This window comes from Brachyhypopomus gauderio, chromosome 12 (assembly GCF_052324685.1).
Source record: "Brachyhypopomus gauderio isolate BG-103 chromosome 12, BGAUD_0.2, whole genome shotgun sequence".
NCBI classification, from domain to species: Eukaryota; Metazoa; Chordata; class Actinopteri; order Gymnotiformes; family Hypopomidae; genus Brachyhypopomus; species Brachyhypopomus gauderio.
In genome coordinates this window covers 2,634,550-2,652,217 of record NC_135222.1, presented here as the reverse complement: position 1 = coordinate 2,652,217, position 17,668 = coordinate 2,634,550, and the positions used below count along the sequence as shown (strand labels likewise).

Here is a 17,668-nt window from a genome sequence, read left to right as displayed (position 1 = left end):
GTCATGTTCAAATCACAAGCCTTTGATGTTTGGGTTTTAAAGATATTTTGTACCCTCTTTACAATGTACATTTACTATTCACATTATTTCCAAATATTTATATCTGTTTGAAGGTTTTTTTAATATAATTTCAAGGTTACGTTCCGATAATAGTAACATGGGGATACTAACATGCAGCTCAAGTTTTACTAATTCAATAGTTACTGCCCCAGTATAAAATGAAACAAAATGGCAGTCTTTTACTGCAACAGTTCTGGATGTGAACAGCTGGGATAGGCCCCACCAAATACATACAATGTGTTTTTCACACTTTGATGGAAGGAGACCACCTGAAGTTCCTGTCACAGTTTAAATTCTGAATAACATTGAATAGTTCACACTATAATATGTGCCTTTATAGTGACTGTGTAGTATCATCTCTATATATTACTCAAGTAATCCTGTAACGATCAAAAAATAGACAGAAACATTACAAACGTTCAGAAATGTTTCATTAAATCATTTATTTCAAATAAAATTTCTCTTTTTTTTGCATAAGTGCAAAGTGCACTAAAACAGCCACCTGAGGGAAATCTACATCCTTAAATAAAAAACAAGAAAAGCGCACATATAGTAGTACAAAATTCTTTAAAAAATTGCACAGTTTAGGTGTATAATACATATTTGTAATTTCTATTTCAAACAAATCTTAAATAAAATGGTCAAGGCTCGGAGAGTAAACAAAATCCACAAAATTGAAAATAACATTTTCCCCTAACAGAATTAAAGCTGAAGAAATGGGAGACCCTGTCACTCCATTGTCTGGTGTGGTTCTGTGCTGATGTTTCCCCAGACATTCAAAAATCTATTGCTAATTATCTCTGTCCTAATATAAAATACACAACTAATATTGGTCTCCTCATATAGGAGTATAGTCTCTTCTCACAATGTACACACACACACACACACACACACACACACACACACACACACACACACACACACACACACACACACACACACACACACACACACACACACACACACACACACACACACACACACACACACACACACACACACACACACACACACGCTCCAATTATGTTTATAATGTTCAGCAAACACCAGCCCCAAAATCCAGTTTTGTTTGGGATCAAAACGTCCATTTCCCTGACGAGTTGTATTGCATTGTGGGGGTGGGAGGGGAAGGCTCAGCGCCGGTACGGGTGGAAACCCTGCACGTTGTGGTTCTGGCCGCGCCCGAAGCTGCTGGCTGCCTGCTGGGGGCCCGACGACGGCTGGGCGGGGGGAGCGCCATACGAAGCGGTTTGCTGGGTGGGGTCAGCAAAGCTGTGTCCAAAGCCACTCAGGTCCTGCCCATAACCTGCTCAGTGAGATTTATTTGAGGGGAAAAAACAAACAAACAAAACAAAAAACACAGAATGGAGGTGCAAGATGAATAATAAAATAAATATGAAGGGCTTCAAATGAACAATTTGTTTAAAAGGAACAATTTGCTTCAGTTGCAAATTTATATATATATTTATATTTTAGGAAATGCAAAGTTTGTAGAGTGAGAGATTTAAACTTGAATTACCTAAGATATTAATCAGAAGCCATATGAAAGAAAAAGCCATGAACAGACAGCTATTCGGAGAGAGTAGAATAATAATAAAAAGAAATAGAAATGCCTGCAAGTTCTTTGCAGTAATTCTCCCATTACTTTTCATGGATTTCTTTAGATAAAAACAGACAGAGAGGAACAGCTCGCTGGCATGGCCACATATGCTACAGAGTGCTAGTGTCTTCAGTTCAAATTTCAACAAATTCAGTCATCCGTAAAATATCTGTCAAGTGAATTGCAAATATTGCGTGAAACAGAGTAGCATGAAGTACAGGAAGGAAACATACAAATATACAAGCAAACCTCTGATATAATTAGATCATCCTTTTGCCAGCAAAGCAATGCGGAGATGAAGAAAGAGAAATAAAATTTTGAAGGAAGCCGTTTTTTAAGTAAACTACAGCTACTATGCCACAGATATTTTTTGCCAAATCAGTGTTGAACAATTTTTGGATGGACAATTTTTTGTACATTACAATGCAAACCTCTATCTGGCCTACATGTAGCTGTAGTATACCATCTAGTATACCAAGTGGAGAGCAAAACTATGTATACGGTATGTAAAATATGCATAAATCATATGCATATGGTATGGACACAACTTGAGTATGAAAAATGCAAGAAGAAAAACAAAAACGATCATTGAAGCCTCATGAATCTATGCACTGTTGCATCTGCTGTTTTATTGGGTGGTTATAAAATACAGTAGCTCACACCTACCTGCACTATATCCCTGCTCATCCTGACCATAACTGTGAGAAGGACGCGTGGGTCCGTAGGCAGAGGGGTCCTGAGGATAGTTACCCAAGCCTATCAGGGAGATGAGGAGACCAGGTTGACTAGACCCAGAGAGAGCTGCCTGACACTAGCTCTAGGGGAGAGCTTCCTACTGCTCCAGATAATCTGCTCTCTACAGTAAAGTTATCCTGCTCTGAGGCTCGAAGGCCTAGAGAGGCTGAATCAAGAGCAGTTGGGGTGAATGATTAGCACTGGCTCTGCTGGCTCCGCCCTAATGATCGTGATGGATGGAAGCGAAGCGGAAGCACATGAGGCGGAGCAGGGCGAGGGCGCCCAGACACTCCACCAACCAGGCGCCTCAGCCTCAGGACACGCCTACTAAGACCCGCCCCTTTCACAGCGTCCCAGATACAAAGATGCCACTTGGTATCTCTGGATAAAGTATGCAGTCTCTGCTATGCTCTTGTCAAAATTAGAGGCACAGTGCGAATTCTAAAATGTGGTTCAAATGTTTAGTGTAGTGAACACAGTTAAGCCTTCCAGAGCTGTGAAATTACATTTCTCGTAAAGTGTTTCATTTTTTTGCTATCTATCTGATGTACCAAAAACCTAAGGTCTGCAATATGAATAACTGACAATAGCTGCAAAATAACTCAATTTGTCATTTGAAGCAATTTACCATCTGTCTAAAACTTAAATGTTGTTAATGACTTTATCAAGCAGCAGCAGCAAAAAAACCAAACCAAGGGAGATGGTCATAAAACGCTTTCTTAAAGTATTAGACAATATTGGCTTACTGTTACCTACATGAGATTTTCCTTTCTCTTGCACTACATCAGTAACTATGTAGTTGCTGTACAGCTGTCAGTCTGTCTATATTCTTGTTGAATGTCTAAAGTCAAATTAAGTGTCAGTAATGCACACCTCCTTAAAACAGTCTGAATTAAATGAAGCATCTCACCATCCAAAAAGCAACATTGCAACGCAGGATGATCTAATATATACACATGAATTGTGGATTACCGTTCCACAACATCAGAATGCACACAGACCACGTAGAACATCGGTTTGTGCAAAGTGTAACACAGTTGTGTTGGAGGTGAAGGCACCTAGACACCCACCAGACGAGGGTTTGTGTTCATGCGCGTGTGATGCCATCATGCCAGTTCAGCCACGTGGTGTATAGAGCAAGCTCTCGCCTGTGTGAGGACCGCCGTGGGATGGGCTGCCACTAAGGTGGTTTCGGAAAATGGATCCACTTGACAGTAAAGGAGGAGGAGCCTGCCAGGCTGGGGGCAGGCCTATTACTCACCATACTGGCTGTAGGAGAAGTCGGGCTGTGTGGGCGGGGCTTTGCTCATGTCCTGAGTCGGGGTGGTGGCGGGGGCGAACCCCAGGGGTCCTGCTCCAGGAGTCGTGGGAGGAGGAGGAATTGCTTGTGGCACGAATTGGTCACCTTGAGGCGTGCCAAAACTGTAGCCTGCGTCCGTTTGACACGAGAAGAGACTTATTTATGCGAGTTATAAAAGGAGCCACAAAGGCAAGGGTACTTGCGTGATGTAAATTAAGCACTTTAATACAAATGGTCCAACAAAAGACTTTTCACTCTACTTCAGGGGTCAGCAACCTATGGCACGCGGGCCACCGTGGGCACGCGGAGGCATAATCAGTGGCACGCGACACGCTATGAGATCACATCAGCAAAAAAAATTTATAATAAAAAATCTCAGACAGAGAACACAATCCTCCAATCAATCACAATATATATTAATTTGTGTCCATTTACACCCCCCCCCCAATTGACTAGACATGGTCAAGCTGGCACTCCATGTCTCAAAGGTTGCCGACCCCCTGCTCTACTTCATCACAATGAAACTGTAGCAGGGCTGACACTAATAGTGTGGCCACCAGAGGGTCCCTGAGAAAAGCTTTAAATATTTGTTTTAGATTTTATATACAAATTATAAACCATATGTGTGCAGCTCAAAATCACACAGTATTTTTTACAACTTACCAAATTGAGGGGTCGTACTGTAGCCCTGCTGGGGATATCCCTGAGGTGCCCCAAATCCTCCTGCTGGGGGCGCCGTGACTAGAAACGCATTAAAAGGAGAGGGAGGTTGTGCAGGAGCTCCTCGACCTGCTGGTAAAGGAGGCCCATATCCACCTGAGACGCAAAGGTCAATCAATCAAACAGCAGCCCGTGAGTGAAACTGCTATAAATGACCCATCACACTCAGCAATCATAACTGAATGCAAACCGATGACAAGTTAGATCAAAAATTTAACATTTAAAATAACCTACCTAATGGCTGACCTGTAGATACCCAAACCCCTGGCAGAGAGACAAACAATGTCAGTGTTTTCTTGTCTTCTAAACATTCATGGGAATTGAAGTGTTACTTATTCAGTTAAAAGCTGCAATCAATTTGTCTTAATTTCAAGCCACACAAGATTCCTTTCGTCATGGGCTGCTTGTTTAGGCTCTATGTGAAAACAGTCACCCTTACACTGTAGACAAACCCACTGTGGTTTTGAACAGATGGGACAAGCAGCGCAGCCAAAACGGAGGCAAACTACAGCTCAGATACCAGTTGGCGCCTCTGGTATCTTTTTTCACACTAGAATGTCATGTTCCCAGAGGGAGGCCGCCCTCCTCACCCTCACTCACCCTCCTCACCCTCACTCACCCTCACTCACCCTCACTCACCCACCCTCCTCCGCCCTCACTCACCCTCCTCACCCTCACTCACCCTCCCTCCTCCGCCCTCACTCGCCCTCCTCACCCTCACTCGCCCTCCTCCGCCCTCACTCGCCCTCCTCCGCCCTCACCCGCCCTCACCCGCCCTCACTCGCCCTCACTCGCCCTCACTCACTCGCCCTCCTCACCCTCACTCACCCGCCCTCCTCACCCTCACTCACCCGCCCTCCTCCGCCCTCACTCGCCCTCCTCACTCACCCTCACTCGCCCTCCTCCGCCCTCACTCGCCCTCCTCCGCCCTCACTCGCCCTCCTCCACCCTCACTTGCCCTCCTCCGCCCTCCTCCGCCCTCACTCGCCCTCACTCGCCCTCACTCACTCGCCCTCCTCACCCTCACTCACCCGCCCTCCTCACCCTCACTCACCCGCCCTCCTCCGCCCTCACTCGCCCTCCTCACTCACCCTCACTCGCCCTCCTCCGCCCTCACTCGCCCTCCTCCGCCCTCACTCGCCCTCCTCCACCCTCACTTGCCCTCCTCCGCCCTCCTCCGCCCTCACTCGCCCTCCTCCGCCCTCCTCACCCGCCCTCACTCGCCCTCCTCCGCCCTCCTCACCCGCCCTCCTCACCCTCACTCACCCTCACTCACTCGCCCTCCTCACCCTCACTCACCCTCACTCACTCGCCCTCCTCACCCTCACTCACCCTCACTCACTCGCCCTCCTCACCCTCACTCACTCGCCCTCCTCACCCTCACTCACCCGCCCTCCTCACCCTCACTCACCCGCCCTCCTCACTCACCCTCACTCGCCCTCCTCCGCCCTCACTCGCCCTCCTCCGCCCTCACTCGCCCTCCTCCGCCCTCACTCGCCCTCCTCCGCCCTCACTCGCCCTCCTCCGCCCTCACTCGCCCTCCTCCGCCCTCCTCACTCACCCTCACCCGCCCTCCTCCGCCCTCACTCACCCTCCTTACCCTCACTCACCCTCACTCGCCCTCCTCACCCTCACTCACCCTCCTCGCCCTCACTCACCCTCCTCCGCCCTCACTCACCCTCCTCCGCCCTCACTCACCCTCCTCGCCCTCACTCACCCTCCTCCGCCCTCACTCACCCTCCTCCGCCCTCACTCACCCTCCTCGCCCTCACTCACCCTCCTCGCCCTCACTCACCCTCCTCCGCCCTCACCCTCCTCGCCCTCACTCACCCTCCTCGCCCTCACTCACCCTCCTCCGCCCTCACCCGCCCTCCTCGCCCTCACTCACCCTCACCCGCCCTCCTCACTCACCCTCCTCCGCCCTCACTCACCCTCCTCACTCGCCCTCACCCTCCTCCGCCCTCACTCACCCTCCTCACCCTCACTCGCCCTCCTCCGCCCTCCTCACCCACCCTCACTCGCCCTCACTCACCCTCCTCCGCCCTCACTCACCCTCCTCACCCACCCTCACTCACCCTCCTCCGCCCTCACCCGCCCTCCTCACCCACCCTCACTCACCCTCCTCCGCCCTCACTCACCCTCACTCGCCCTCCTCGCCCTCACTCACCCGCCCTCACTCACCCTCCTCCGCCCTCACTCACCCTCCTCACCCACCCTCACTCACTCACCCTCACTCACCCTCCTCCGCCCTCACTCACCCTCCTCACCCACCCTCACTCACTCACCCTCCTCCGCCCTCACTCACCCTCCTCACCCACCCTCACTCACTCACCCTCCTCCGCCCTCACTCACCCTCCTTACCCTCACTCGCCCTCCTCACCCGCCCTCCTCACCCTCACTCACCCTCCTCCGCCCTCACTCACCCTCACCCGCCCTCACTCACCCTCACCCGCCCTCCTCACTCACCCTCCTCACTCGCCCTCACCCTCCTCACTCGCCCTCACCCTCCTCACTCGCCCTCACTCACCCTCACTCACCCTCCTCGCCCTCACTCACCCTCCTCGCCCTCACTCACCCTCCTCCGCCCTCACTCACCCTCCTCGCCCTCACTCACCCTCCTCGCCCTCACTCACCCTCCTCCGCCCTCACTCACCCTCCTCCGCCCTCACTCACCCTCCTCACCCACCCTCACTCACTCACCCTCCTCCGCCCTCACTCACCCTCCTCACCCACCCTCACTCACTCACCCTCCTCCGCCCTCACTCACCCTCCTTACCCTCACTCGCCCTCCTCACCCGCCCTCCTCACCCTCACTCACCCTCCTCCGCCCTCACTCACCCTCACCCGCCCTCACTCACCCTCACCCGCCCTCCTCACTCACCCTCCTCACTCGCCCTCACCCTCCTCACTCGCCCTCACCCTCCTCACTCGCCCTCACCCTCCTCACTCGCACTCACCCTCCTCACTCGCACTCACCCTCCTCACTCACCCTCCTCACTCACCCTCCTCACTCACCCTCCTCACTCACCCTCCTCACTCACCCTCCTCACTCACCCTCCTCACTCACCCTCCTCCGCCCTCACTCGCCCTCCTCGCCCTCACTCGCCCTCCTCGCCCTCGCCCTCCTCGCCCTCACTCGCCCTCACTCGCCCTCCTCACTCGCCCTCCTCACTCGCCCTCCTCACTCGCCCTCCTCACTCGCCCTCACCCTCCTCGCCCTCACTCACCCTCCTCACTCACCCTCCTCACTCACCCTCCTCACTCGCACTCACCCTCCTCCGCCCTCACTCACCCTCCTCCGCCCTCACTCACCCTCCTCCGCCCTCACTCACCCTCCTCGCCCTCACTCACCCTCCTCGCCCTCACTCACCCTCCTCCGCCCTCACTCACCCTCCTCCGCCCTCACTCACCCTCCTCGCCCTCACTCACCCTGGGGCCCGTAGCTCTGCTGCCAGGTCTGGGCAGGCTGCGCAGCCCAGCCATTGGCTGCGCTTAAGATGGCCCTGGGTCCCCACTGATTGGCTCCCAGCTGCCCGGGGCCGGGACCTTTGCTGTCCCGAGGCTCTGCCTTCTTCACTTCCACCTGGACAAAGGACAAAGGCAGCGATAGTTGAAAGAGCAGCATTCCCCCAGCGGTGTGTATCCCTCACCCCATAAACAACTACGTTTCAGATCAGATACTCTTTACTTTAATATGAAAGTTCTGTACAGATATAACAGGCTTTATTGCTCACATCTGTTAAGCAATGTTTCAAAGGTACTTTGGAATTTAAAAATTTACAATTATGTATTTATCAAAATCCATATGAATGTATTTTATAATGTTATTGCAAAATAAATTATGTGTAGCTAAAATCTTTTCTGCAGAATGTACCTGAGAAACATTGTCCCTGCATTTTTTATTTTTTTTTGCTTTATCTTATCCCTTGTAAGTACATAAAAACTGCTAATAGAAAGTGCACTTACCTCACCCTGGCTAACGCGTTTAAGAACCTCAATTTAGTTTTATTTGGAGTAGAAATATGAGGACAGTTTTTTTTTATCTTACTGTAAAATAATAAACATGCAGAGAATAATGGAATCATAAGTCTAACCAGAAACGAATCTTCATACCGTGTCAAATATTAAAATTAAAAACATTCTTTTTAAATGAAACAGCTTTTTGATGAAAAGTGCAGACTTGAAAGATATTGGAACCATGTCTATTTATAAAGTAGAGCTAACCTCCTTTCTCAGAGACAACATACATTTTATCCCATTACTTCCAGTGTCCAACTTCCACTACCAGCCGGTGAAGAACAGCACAAACACCAGGGCTACAACGTGGGTAGCACAAAAATAGAACAGCCTCTAAATGGGTTGAGTTATTGGGGTCACCTTGAATCAAGAGCAAGGCGAGATATTTTGCTGCTTGCAAAGTGGCATAAAACACAGTGACTTTCTTTTCTGCCTTTCCTCTCCTCTCTGTGTTGACCTAATTAGGCAGCAGTTTGAGCGAGTGGTCCGAGGCCCGTCGCTCCACTACCTGGGTCCGCTCCCGCGGGCTTCAGCACACAGAGTGATGGGAGAGCGTGTGGAATGCTGGCGTCTGACTTCAGAGCTGGGATTTGCAACACAGTTTGATATGCTCCACTTTCTAATTTTACAACGTATGCCCCCCTCCTCCTCAAAGTCCCACTGCAATAATGTCACATCAAGAACAATAGCCTAGGTGCTGGAGAACCGGTTTCCTTCGGGAAAACGGGACGGGGCCAAGGAGAGGAGAAATATAATATAGGACAGGCAACTCTGAGCCTCTGCTGAAAACTACCACAAACTTCATGAAAATGGTTTGTCACTCTGAATCAGTGCAGTGTAGTTGTGAGGCCGGGCAGACAAACATCTGAGGAAATCTCAGATCTGTGAGCAACTGAGGTATATCCACTAACACACAGACTGCCACAGACTCACCCCCCCCCCCCCCCCCACACACACACACACAGAAAAACTGTTGATTTTAACTTATCAGGGTATTTCGATTTTGAAGTCATGCAAAAGACAGGAAAACTTCTAGTCAAAACTTTGATTAGTAGATCCTCCATCACTTATTTATGATGTAGTGACATGTGGCTACCATGTGTTCAAAGCCTTGCTTAAATGTACCTTCATAAAAGGATTTCTGTCCTGCAGTACAAGGTCCATTTCTCATGTGGCAAAACACACTGCCCTTTGTCTCTAGTGATCAGCCTCCATAGCTACCAAATGACCTACTGTCCTTCTTAGACAGAGCCATAGGAACTGATCACAACATGCTGACATCTTAATGTTCTTTGGGATGCACAAGAAACCAACCCAGCTTCAGTTTGACACTGTTTCTTTTTTTAAATTTAAAGAGCAAATTGACACAGTATGGAGATTCTAAACCTGAGGTCACTTAATTGAGGTTTTTTGGGTTTTTCTTTTTTACTTGCGGAATATCAAGAACTCAAACAGTAAGTGACCTGGCAAAATGAAATGAATAATAAGAGATGAAAATGACATTTGACCAGTCCTTTAGGTGAAAACATCATTTCAAAATGGTATGAAGGTACAAAAACTGACCTCTGCTTAAAAAGCAGACCATACAGGGTCACCACAATTAAACCACCTAAAGGAGTGGTCCAAGTAAACCAAACCTCAGGCGACTGTGAGGCTGTGCTCAACAATGTGAGTTATTTACTGTCAAAAGCAGTACACTTTTATAAATTTATAAAGTTATTTACACTTGTTGCACTTTACTCAAGTGATGTCCCTGCACATCTTTACCCGTTAGGCAGTGGTAACACAAGATCACTAAAAGTGTGTGTCCACTGTCTGGGTAGAAGTGTGTAAGCTATGAGATCACAGATCCAGAGCACGGCTACCCATCGCCCAAGCTTCAGTTTCTGCTTTAGGGTAAAATAAAACTACAACTACACACTTTTTTGCCCATGATGTCGTGAAAATGCATGTTGACAGCCTGGTCCACTGATTGTTCGGCCTCGAAAGTAATAAATCCAAAACCTAGCCAACGACCAAAAGTGAATCAAGTAGCAGGTGTTGGGACAGAACAAGTGAGGAACAGTGAGGAACAGTGGGGACCAAGGGGGCACCAGGAGCTCGCATGAGGACACCACCACCTCACAGCTGGTATACATGTGAAGGTGGCCGCAACTCGGGCCTTGTGTAGGAAAAAAGCAACACGGATCTCTATGTGCAGTACATTCCAAATTAACCTTCACTTGATTTAATCATTAACAGCTGAATGAGCAGTGTCAATGGGGCTGCTTGATAACAGAATGCATGCAAAGTTAGGACGTATCCTGCACTACCTACGTAAATCTTACAAGAGAACATTACATGAATCTGAAATTATACAAATCTTCCAAGAGAAGAATATTTGAATGTTTAAAGCAGGTTTTTTGTCCAGTTTTCTCCCATATATTTCTTCCTTCTATGCCGTCTCATCCGAACCCAGTCTTGTATGCCCCCTTGTTATATTCTTGTACAAAAACCGCTGGCAGCAGCCACATTCATTAACGCATAACAAAAATGATGATAGAAAACTAATACATAGTTTAAACGTTTCTCAAAGCCTTCCCAAAATTATACAGCACTTTGGGCAAACTCAGAGAACAGAAATATACATCTAGCAAAACACCACAAAGATAAAAGGCCAGAACTGCACTAAGAATCTGTGCATGTGAAGCTTTCATAAAGTGCAACCAAGTGAATGATTCTACTTCCTTTTCTGAAATGGGCTGAACCAGAACAGCTTACACACATGAAGTCGTGTATTTTCTAAAGAGACCACAGTATATTTGCTTATAAGTGAGTTCATCTCAGCGGCCCGTAACTCCACTTAATATTGCTGCAACATGGCGGTGAGAGCGGTCCACAATTCCAAGGTCGTTTCTATGATAAAGCAGAGCGTGAACCCTATAAAGCAACAGAAGAGAGATGGTGTTTGAAGTTGCAGCAGCCCCAGTACCCACACCACTCTGTGAACTAGTTTCAAATAACTGTGTCAGAACTGGGTTGTGAGAACCTCTCCACTTTGGGATCTAACCCGATTCCAATTAAGCATCCTCTGAGACCCAAGAGGAGAATTTGAGCTTTCTGATACTATATGGAGCTGCCCCATCTGTTTAAATTAGCACTAAATATACCCCTGATCAACCCCTAATAAGATGACCTCTCTTCATTAGCTCATATTAAAGTCGTCTGCAATTCCAGCTTTGATCAAGCTTCTACACTATTACAACCAGCTGGAATGACAAGCTAGACTGACAAGTACCAAATAAGTACAAAAGAATAGCACTCCTTTAACTTGGAGAAAATGTTCATCATTCTCTAACAAATAATTGTTTTTTTTCATGTAAACCTTCTCACAATGCACGAAGTAAAGGGATTCTGGAGTCTATAAACTCAAACCTGTAGAACTTCCTAAATACACCCAGAGGTTTCCACTTAATTACAATGGGCATTATATATCAGCATATATCACATATAACTTGAACGTATCGTGTCTGAGCAAGCTAAAGCGTTGTAAGGTATTTTAACAGTGTGTAAGGCAGAATTCTTTATAGAGGAGTTATGTTATAGCAGAATTATTCAACTGTTCTGGCTACACATGGCCTTTATCTGTGTGGTGCCACTTTGAACAAAATTTCCTGAAGGAAAAAAAAAACAAACATCTTAGGAAACACAGTTAATTACATTCAAACAGTTCACAAGGAAAAGGGATATAAAAGAAAGAGAAGGCTTACTTAATTTACTACATGTGGAAAATCATATGTCATTTAGATTATCAGTTAAGTAGGACAATATAATAAAAACTTATTCAATGCCTATGGTTAACAAAAGGTTTAATGTCAATAATTCAAAATGCAACAGCAAATGTTCAAATGACAAACTATTCCGTTCATCCACAAAGAGAAAGATTGTTTTCTTAATGCGATGATGATGAAACAGCTCTGTGCTAAAAGCACTCAAACACTGTTCAATATACACAACGGCAGAAAAGCATGTGCTGTATGCTGTTGAAAAGCTATCTAAAATTGCCATAATTTGCTGCGTGTGTTTTATATACTTTGAGAATGGTTGGTGTGAAGTGCAACACTGGACTATACCAAAGGGCCTTGCAATGTATTTAATATGTAATTAATGGTCAATGGTCAATGTAATTAATCATCAACATGATTGACAGTGATGTGAAATGGCAATTTCTTGAATAATATAAGAATAAATATTTGTTTTGAACCCAACATTACTCCCAGACTCTCGCAGCTACAAACGTTTGTCAACCTGGATCTTATGTGCTATGTAACTTCTATCATACAGAAGCCACCCCACCTAATATATATTCATCCATGTAGCGTTGCTTTAATTAACAGAGCCATCATCAAAAATGTGGCACTTAGTGCACAAAATATATACTGTTGCAGTCTGTCCTAAAGGATGTTTGATTCTTATAACTTGCATTTAGTTGCTTAGTGAACGTACCTGGGCTATTAGAAATTCTCTCCTCTCTCAGCAAGGAAGGATCTATTCTAGTAGTAGAGATCAGGTAGATCCTGGAAAATCAAGCTAGTCACTGCCTTTCAAAAAAAGTATAGTATATATATACACACACACACATATTGTGTGTGTGTGTGTGTGTGTGTGTGTGTGTGTGTGTGTGTGTGTGTGTGTATATATCTATATATAGATATATATATAAACGGATCAAGATATCAGCGGGCATGCAGGTTACGACTGAAGATTTAAAAGGCAAGCAAATGTACCAGAAGCCAATATAGTGGCATGTTTAGACATTTAGACAATGTCTGCATGTAATGCTGTTGGTTTGCCTCCATGCAGGAGCTTTACAACATACCCAGTACAGCATCAGAGACATGGGGTGAGAAATGATATCAGAATGTGCTCTGCTGAAGGACGAATGAGCCTCTTCTCTTTGGGTCAGAATAGTTTGTCATGAGCATGAAGATAGATGTAATGAGAACAGAACTACATCAGCTTTTACCTCGGGGTCTCTGCTTCTCCGCATCATAGATCATTACCACCTCTGTGACCTTCAAGGGAGGAAACACACAAGTGGTTAAGTGGACAAACAGAGGTCACTCAAGGAATGCTCTGAACATTCGCAAACAAGTAGTGCCAAAACTTTAGGTCATTGCTTGTCACCAGAACCTTTTTTATCATAAAGGTAGCCCCGATCAGAACTTCAAGAAAGAACAAGATGATAACTTCTCTTACCACTCCAAATCTGTTAAAATAGTCCCTGAGTTCAGGTTCACCGCAGTTGTGAGGAATTCCACCAACAAATATCTTCTTGGATTTATTGCTGTCACTTTTACCTCCTTTCTAAAATGTGTATATATAAAATAACCCCAATTAAAAAGGACCATACGAACACTCTGACTCTAAGCCAGTCAGTCATAAAATGACTTTCAAGTCCTTTAGTAGGACAAGATCCATGCATTCATTTGCAAAATTTTAAGCAGCGGCCTATTATACAGACTGTCCTTTCCTCAAAGTTTAATCTACAGCTTGTTTATATTTTTGTATAAGTACATCTGAAACACAAACGGCCTGAACTTCATGCTTCCTTACGCTACCGTGCTGCTCACCCAGCCATCTTTCGCCCGTGTCTTCTCAGGCTGCATTCCTCTTGGAGTGCAAGGCTTTGGATCAATCTACAGAAGCAAAGAAAATGTTCTTTTATTTAACTTTATTTATCATCTGTAACTACCAGTAGACTCATTAGTCTACTGGTAGTTACAGATGATAAATAAAGTGTCCAAATTGTGTGGTCTGAATTCAAACGAAACTCCCTCTGGAAAGCAACAAGCTTCTGGTTCTCACATTTCTACCATCAAGGTTATGAGGTTTGGTGTCCAGTACAGTGCGGACGCAGTTTGGGTCTTTAAACTTCACAAACCCAAATCCTCTGGACTGATTTGTGCTTTTGTCCTTCATGATAACGCAGTCCACAACCTCTCCATATTGGGAGAAGTAGTTTCTTAAAGTCTCTAACAAGAGAAAGAAAACGGACTGTAATAACCTATTGCACATCTTTCAATACACAAAAACAATTTTAGAATATTTAGATGCAGTTTATGCTCGGTGGAAAAAATATGCATGCAATTTCTTAACCAAAACCTTCCATTTCTAAAAAAGTACCTTTGTGTATAGCCTACATATAGAAAATACATTAACTAATATAATAGTTAATATAACACTTTTAATAGAAGCCAGTGTATTGACGTGTATGAAAACTGGGAACACATAATGGTTAAATATAGTTCATATACCTGAACGACACATCAAGCTACCAACACTTGTATTCTCCCACGCTGCGTGGCGAGAGCGGCTGTAATCTAGTAATGTAGTCTTAACTGTGCTATATGACAACCAGGGCACAAGACCAGTTTCTAGTTTTGTCATATTCAGCACCAACTGGTCTAATGTCTGGACGCCCAACAGCACTCATGGAGTACAGAAGTACTCTTACCTTGCGTAGTGCTCCAGTCTAATCCACCCACAAACAGCTTCCTGTAATACGAGTGGGTATTAGAGTAAACGCAAACAAACATGTCAAGCAAGAACAACAAAAATAATGACTGAAGCATTTAAGAAGGAGGAACGTAATTCCCAATTAGCTACGTTTAACTTCTGGTGATTTGTAGCCGAATTATGTGATACTTCCACTCGGTTTATCACGAAGTTTACCGCAGCTCACCGCTGAGCACCGACACAGCGAGCTACGCGCTCGACGAACCCGCCCGACCCCTCACACCGGACGGTACACTCCGGGCTTTGAGGCGTGAACGGTGTGCTTCGTTTGGACCACAGAGTAAAAAACAGTTAACCAGAACTAGACCTTAATTCGCTAGAAGTCTCAAGAACGTTTAAGTCTTGTGACACACAAGAGCGGAGATCAATATTTAGCTAGGTCAGCTAGCGCGCTAATCACCCAGCTCGCTGTTAGCATCATGAGCTAACGTGGTTAGCTTCGCTCGCGAGGAGTTTGACAGCTGTGAATGACGCGCTCGCGCACCTTCAACTCCTCAGTCAGACAAATATGAAAACGCGTCGCTTTTTCTGGCCACCACCACTTTATCTCGCCCAGGACGGCACTTTGTGTCGATAAACTGTCAATCACCTTGCAGACAGGTGAACTGGCGAGTAGCCCAAGAGCTAACACAAACTCGACAGTTGAGGCTAGCCGCTAGCCGCGACGGTGTCGTTGTCGTAGCTACAGTCACACTGCAGCTCGGCTGCGATGACGGCTGATACTTCATGTCTATTTCGGCCAATTCCGTGTTTACTACAAACAGCCTCTTACCCAATTTCGTCTCCCGCTAGATTGTTGTTCATTTCTGTGGCAAGAGTTGTAGACTGGAGTGCTGACATCAGTCCGCTGCTTCAGACCCCTCCGCTGGCTCTACTCTACCCGGGAAGGTCACTCCGCTTTCGCTTCAAACACAACCTGCGCAACACTGACGCGTTTATCACGGGGCCCTGCAGGGGGCGCCACCACCCCGGGAGTTATGGGACATGTAGTCATCTTAACCCCTCCCGACTGCACCGTTCAGATAACTACATACATTTCTTAAATCTAATAGTTTTATGACACAATATAGGTAGCTGGCCGATTTGATCGTAAACTTTGATATAGCAGGAATTTTAGTAGAATATGACGGCAATATACTGTATTATCCTAAATAGAATTTCGAAAAAATATTTTGCATAATCTGATCTGACCTGATTAGTTACAATGATCTGATTAGTCATTTTGACTTTATCAATATTTGTCCTGAAGGTCAGTGACTGAACTGGGATTGGAGAGTGCCTGGTTAATTAGATTTGTGGACATCATGGATAAAGTATCATTGTTATTCTCAAATCTGCTAACCAAATCTAATGTTGTACGGACAATGGCACTTTATAAAGCATTACAATGTTCCAGTGATGGCATTACAATTCAAACCTGTATTCTGTGCATATCTAAGATGGTAAATCATTAAGCCCAAAATGTTTAAATACACAAAAAATCATCTACATAAGAGCTCTGAACTGTGAGGTGTTTTCTCTAGAGATAAAAAGATAACTATTATTTATCCTTCCTAAGCAATTATGAGCTGCTGGCTATTGAACTAAACCTGTGAGAAGTTGGTATGTATTACAATAACGAACGAGGTCTAATCATCTTATGGAATGTCTTACAACCATGTTGGAAAAGGTTTGGTTCAAATGTTACCCTCACAGATGCCAGGGCATAGATTTGCTCTTGACACTGGTGAGGACGCATCACTTACATCCATGCTAATTGTACGTCCTTGATCAAATTATTGGTGGGGACAACTCAATAATCCCTGGATATCTGTGGGGACACGTCACTTCCATCATTGCTAATTCTACGACCTTGCACAGATGACCCAGATGAACCATTGAGAGACGTGGAACTCTGAAACCCAATGCAACCCAAATGTGAGACTTACAACGTGTGTAATATTTATGTTATAGGGTAGTCGATTATGATCTATAGGTTTATAGGTTAATATCTTAAAATGTACAGGTTAATATCAGAATGATGTCCTCTGTATGTACATTCTTGAAAATACATTTAGCATCACTAAGAACATCAACCTTCACTTTACACAATATAAAGTTATTTACATAGTACACTAGTCTGGACAAAAATTATTTACAATTGGATTGATAGACAGTACCATTTATACCCAACTGCTCACTAACCACACCAGTCAACTATGTATGTGCACATAAAGTTTTGCACATCAATCAAAGATTTCTGACATGTTATACATCAACATTGTATAAATGTTTCAATTGCTTCCCCTTGAACCAACATATCCATCTACCCCCATCAGTTGATCTACTATCTACTACAGTTTATCTACTACACATCAGTTGATCTACTATCTACTACAGTTTATCTACTACACATCAGTTTATCTACTATGACACATCAGGAATCAGGTTTGACAAAAAGTAGAGCAATGTTGGTGGTGGTAATTATTACCATGACAACCATTCCATAACTGGACCTCAAGGAAAAAAACATTTTCAATCACTGCACAATCTTACATACAAACAATTTACTGAGAGAAAAGTAGTTTGTTGTTTTCCAACATCAAAACCACGGCATTCAATACAACCTGGACAACATTCAGTACCCTCATACATGACTAATCAAACAGCTGCCAGTTCCAAAGGATTAGCACATACAA

At 45.3% G+C, this 17,668-nt stretch overlaps 1 protein-coding gene across 2 annotated transcripts; it reads right to left on the bottom strand.

Annotated features, from left to right (window-relative positions):
* Window positions 1-478: 478 nt before the first annotated feature.
* dazap1 (DAZ associated protein 1) lies at window positions 479-15,924 on the bottom strand. Of its 2 annotated transcripts, XM_077024407.1 has the most exons (13): window positions 15,763-15,924; window positions 14,929-14,969; window positions 14,280-14,446; window positions 14,045-14,110; window positions 13,671-13,778; window positions 13,438-13,486; window positions 10,354-10,436; window positions 7,845-7,998; window positions 4,650-4,679; window positions 4,359-4,511; window positions 3,657-3,824; window positions 2,327-2,416; window positions 479-1,366 (listed from the first exon to the last, which is right to left on the bottom strand). In XM_077024407.1, the coding sequence occupies exons 1-13, from the start codon at window positions 15,828-15,830 to the stop codon at window positions 1,194-1,196; spliced, it is 1,350 nt and encodes a 449-aa protein (XP_076880522.1). In that variant the 5' UTR covers window positions 15,831-15,924; the 3' UTR covers window positions 479-1,193. The 2 variants fall into 2 exon arrangements, with proteins under 2 accessions (XP_076880522.1, XP_076880523.1); XM_077024408.1 differs by lacking the exon at window positions 2,327-2,416 and having other exon boundaries at window positions 15,763-15,922.
* Window positions 15,925-17,668: the final 1,744 nt, after the last annotated feature.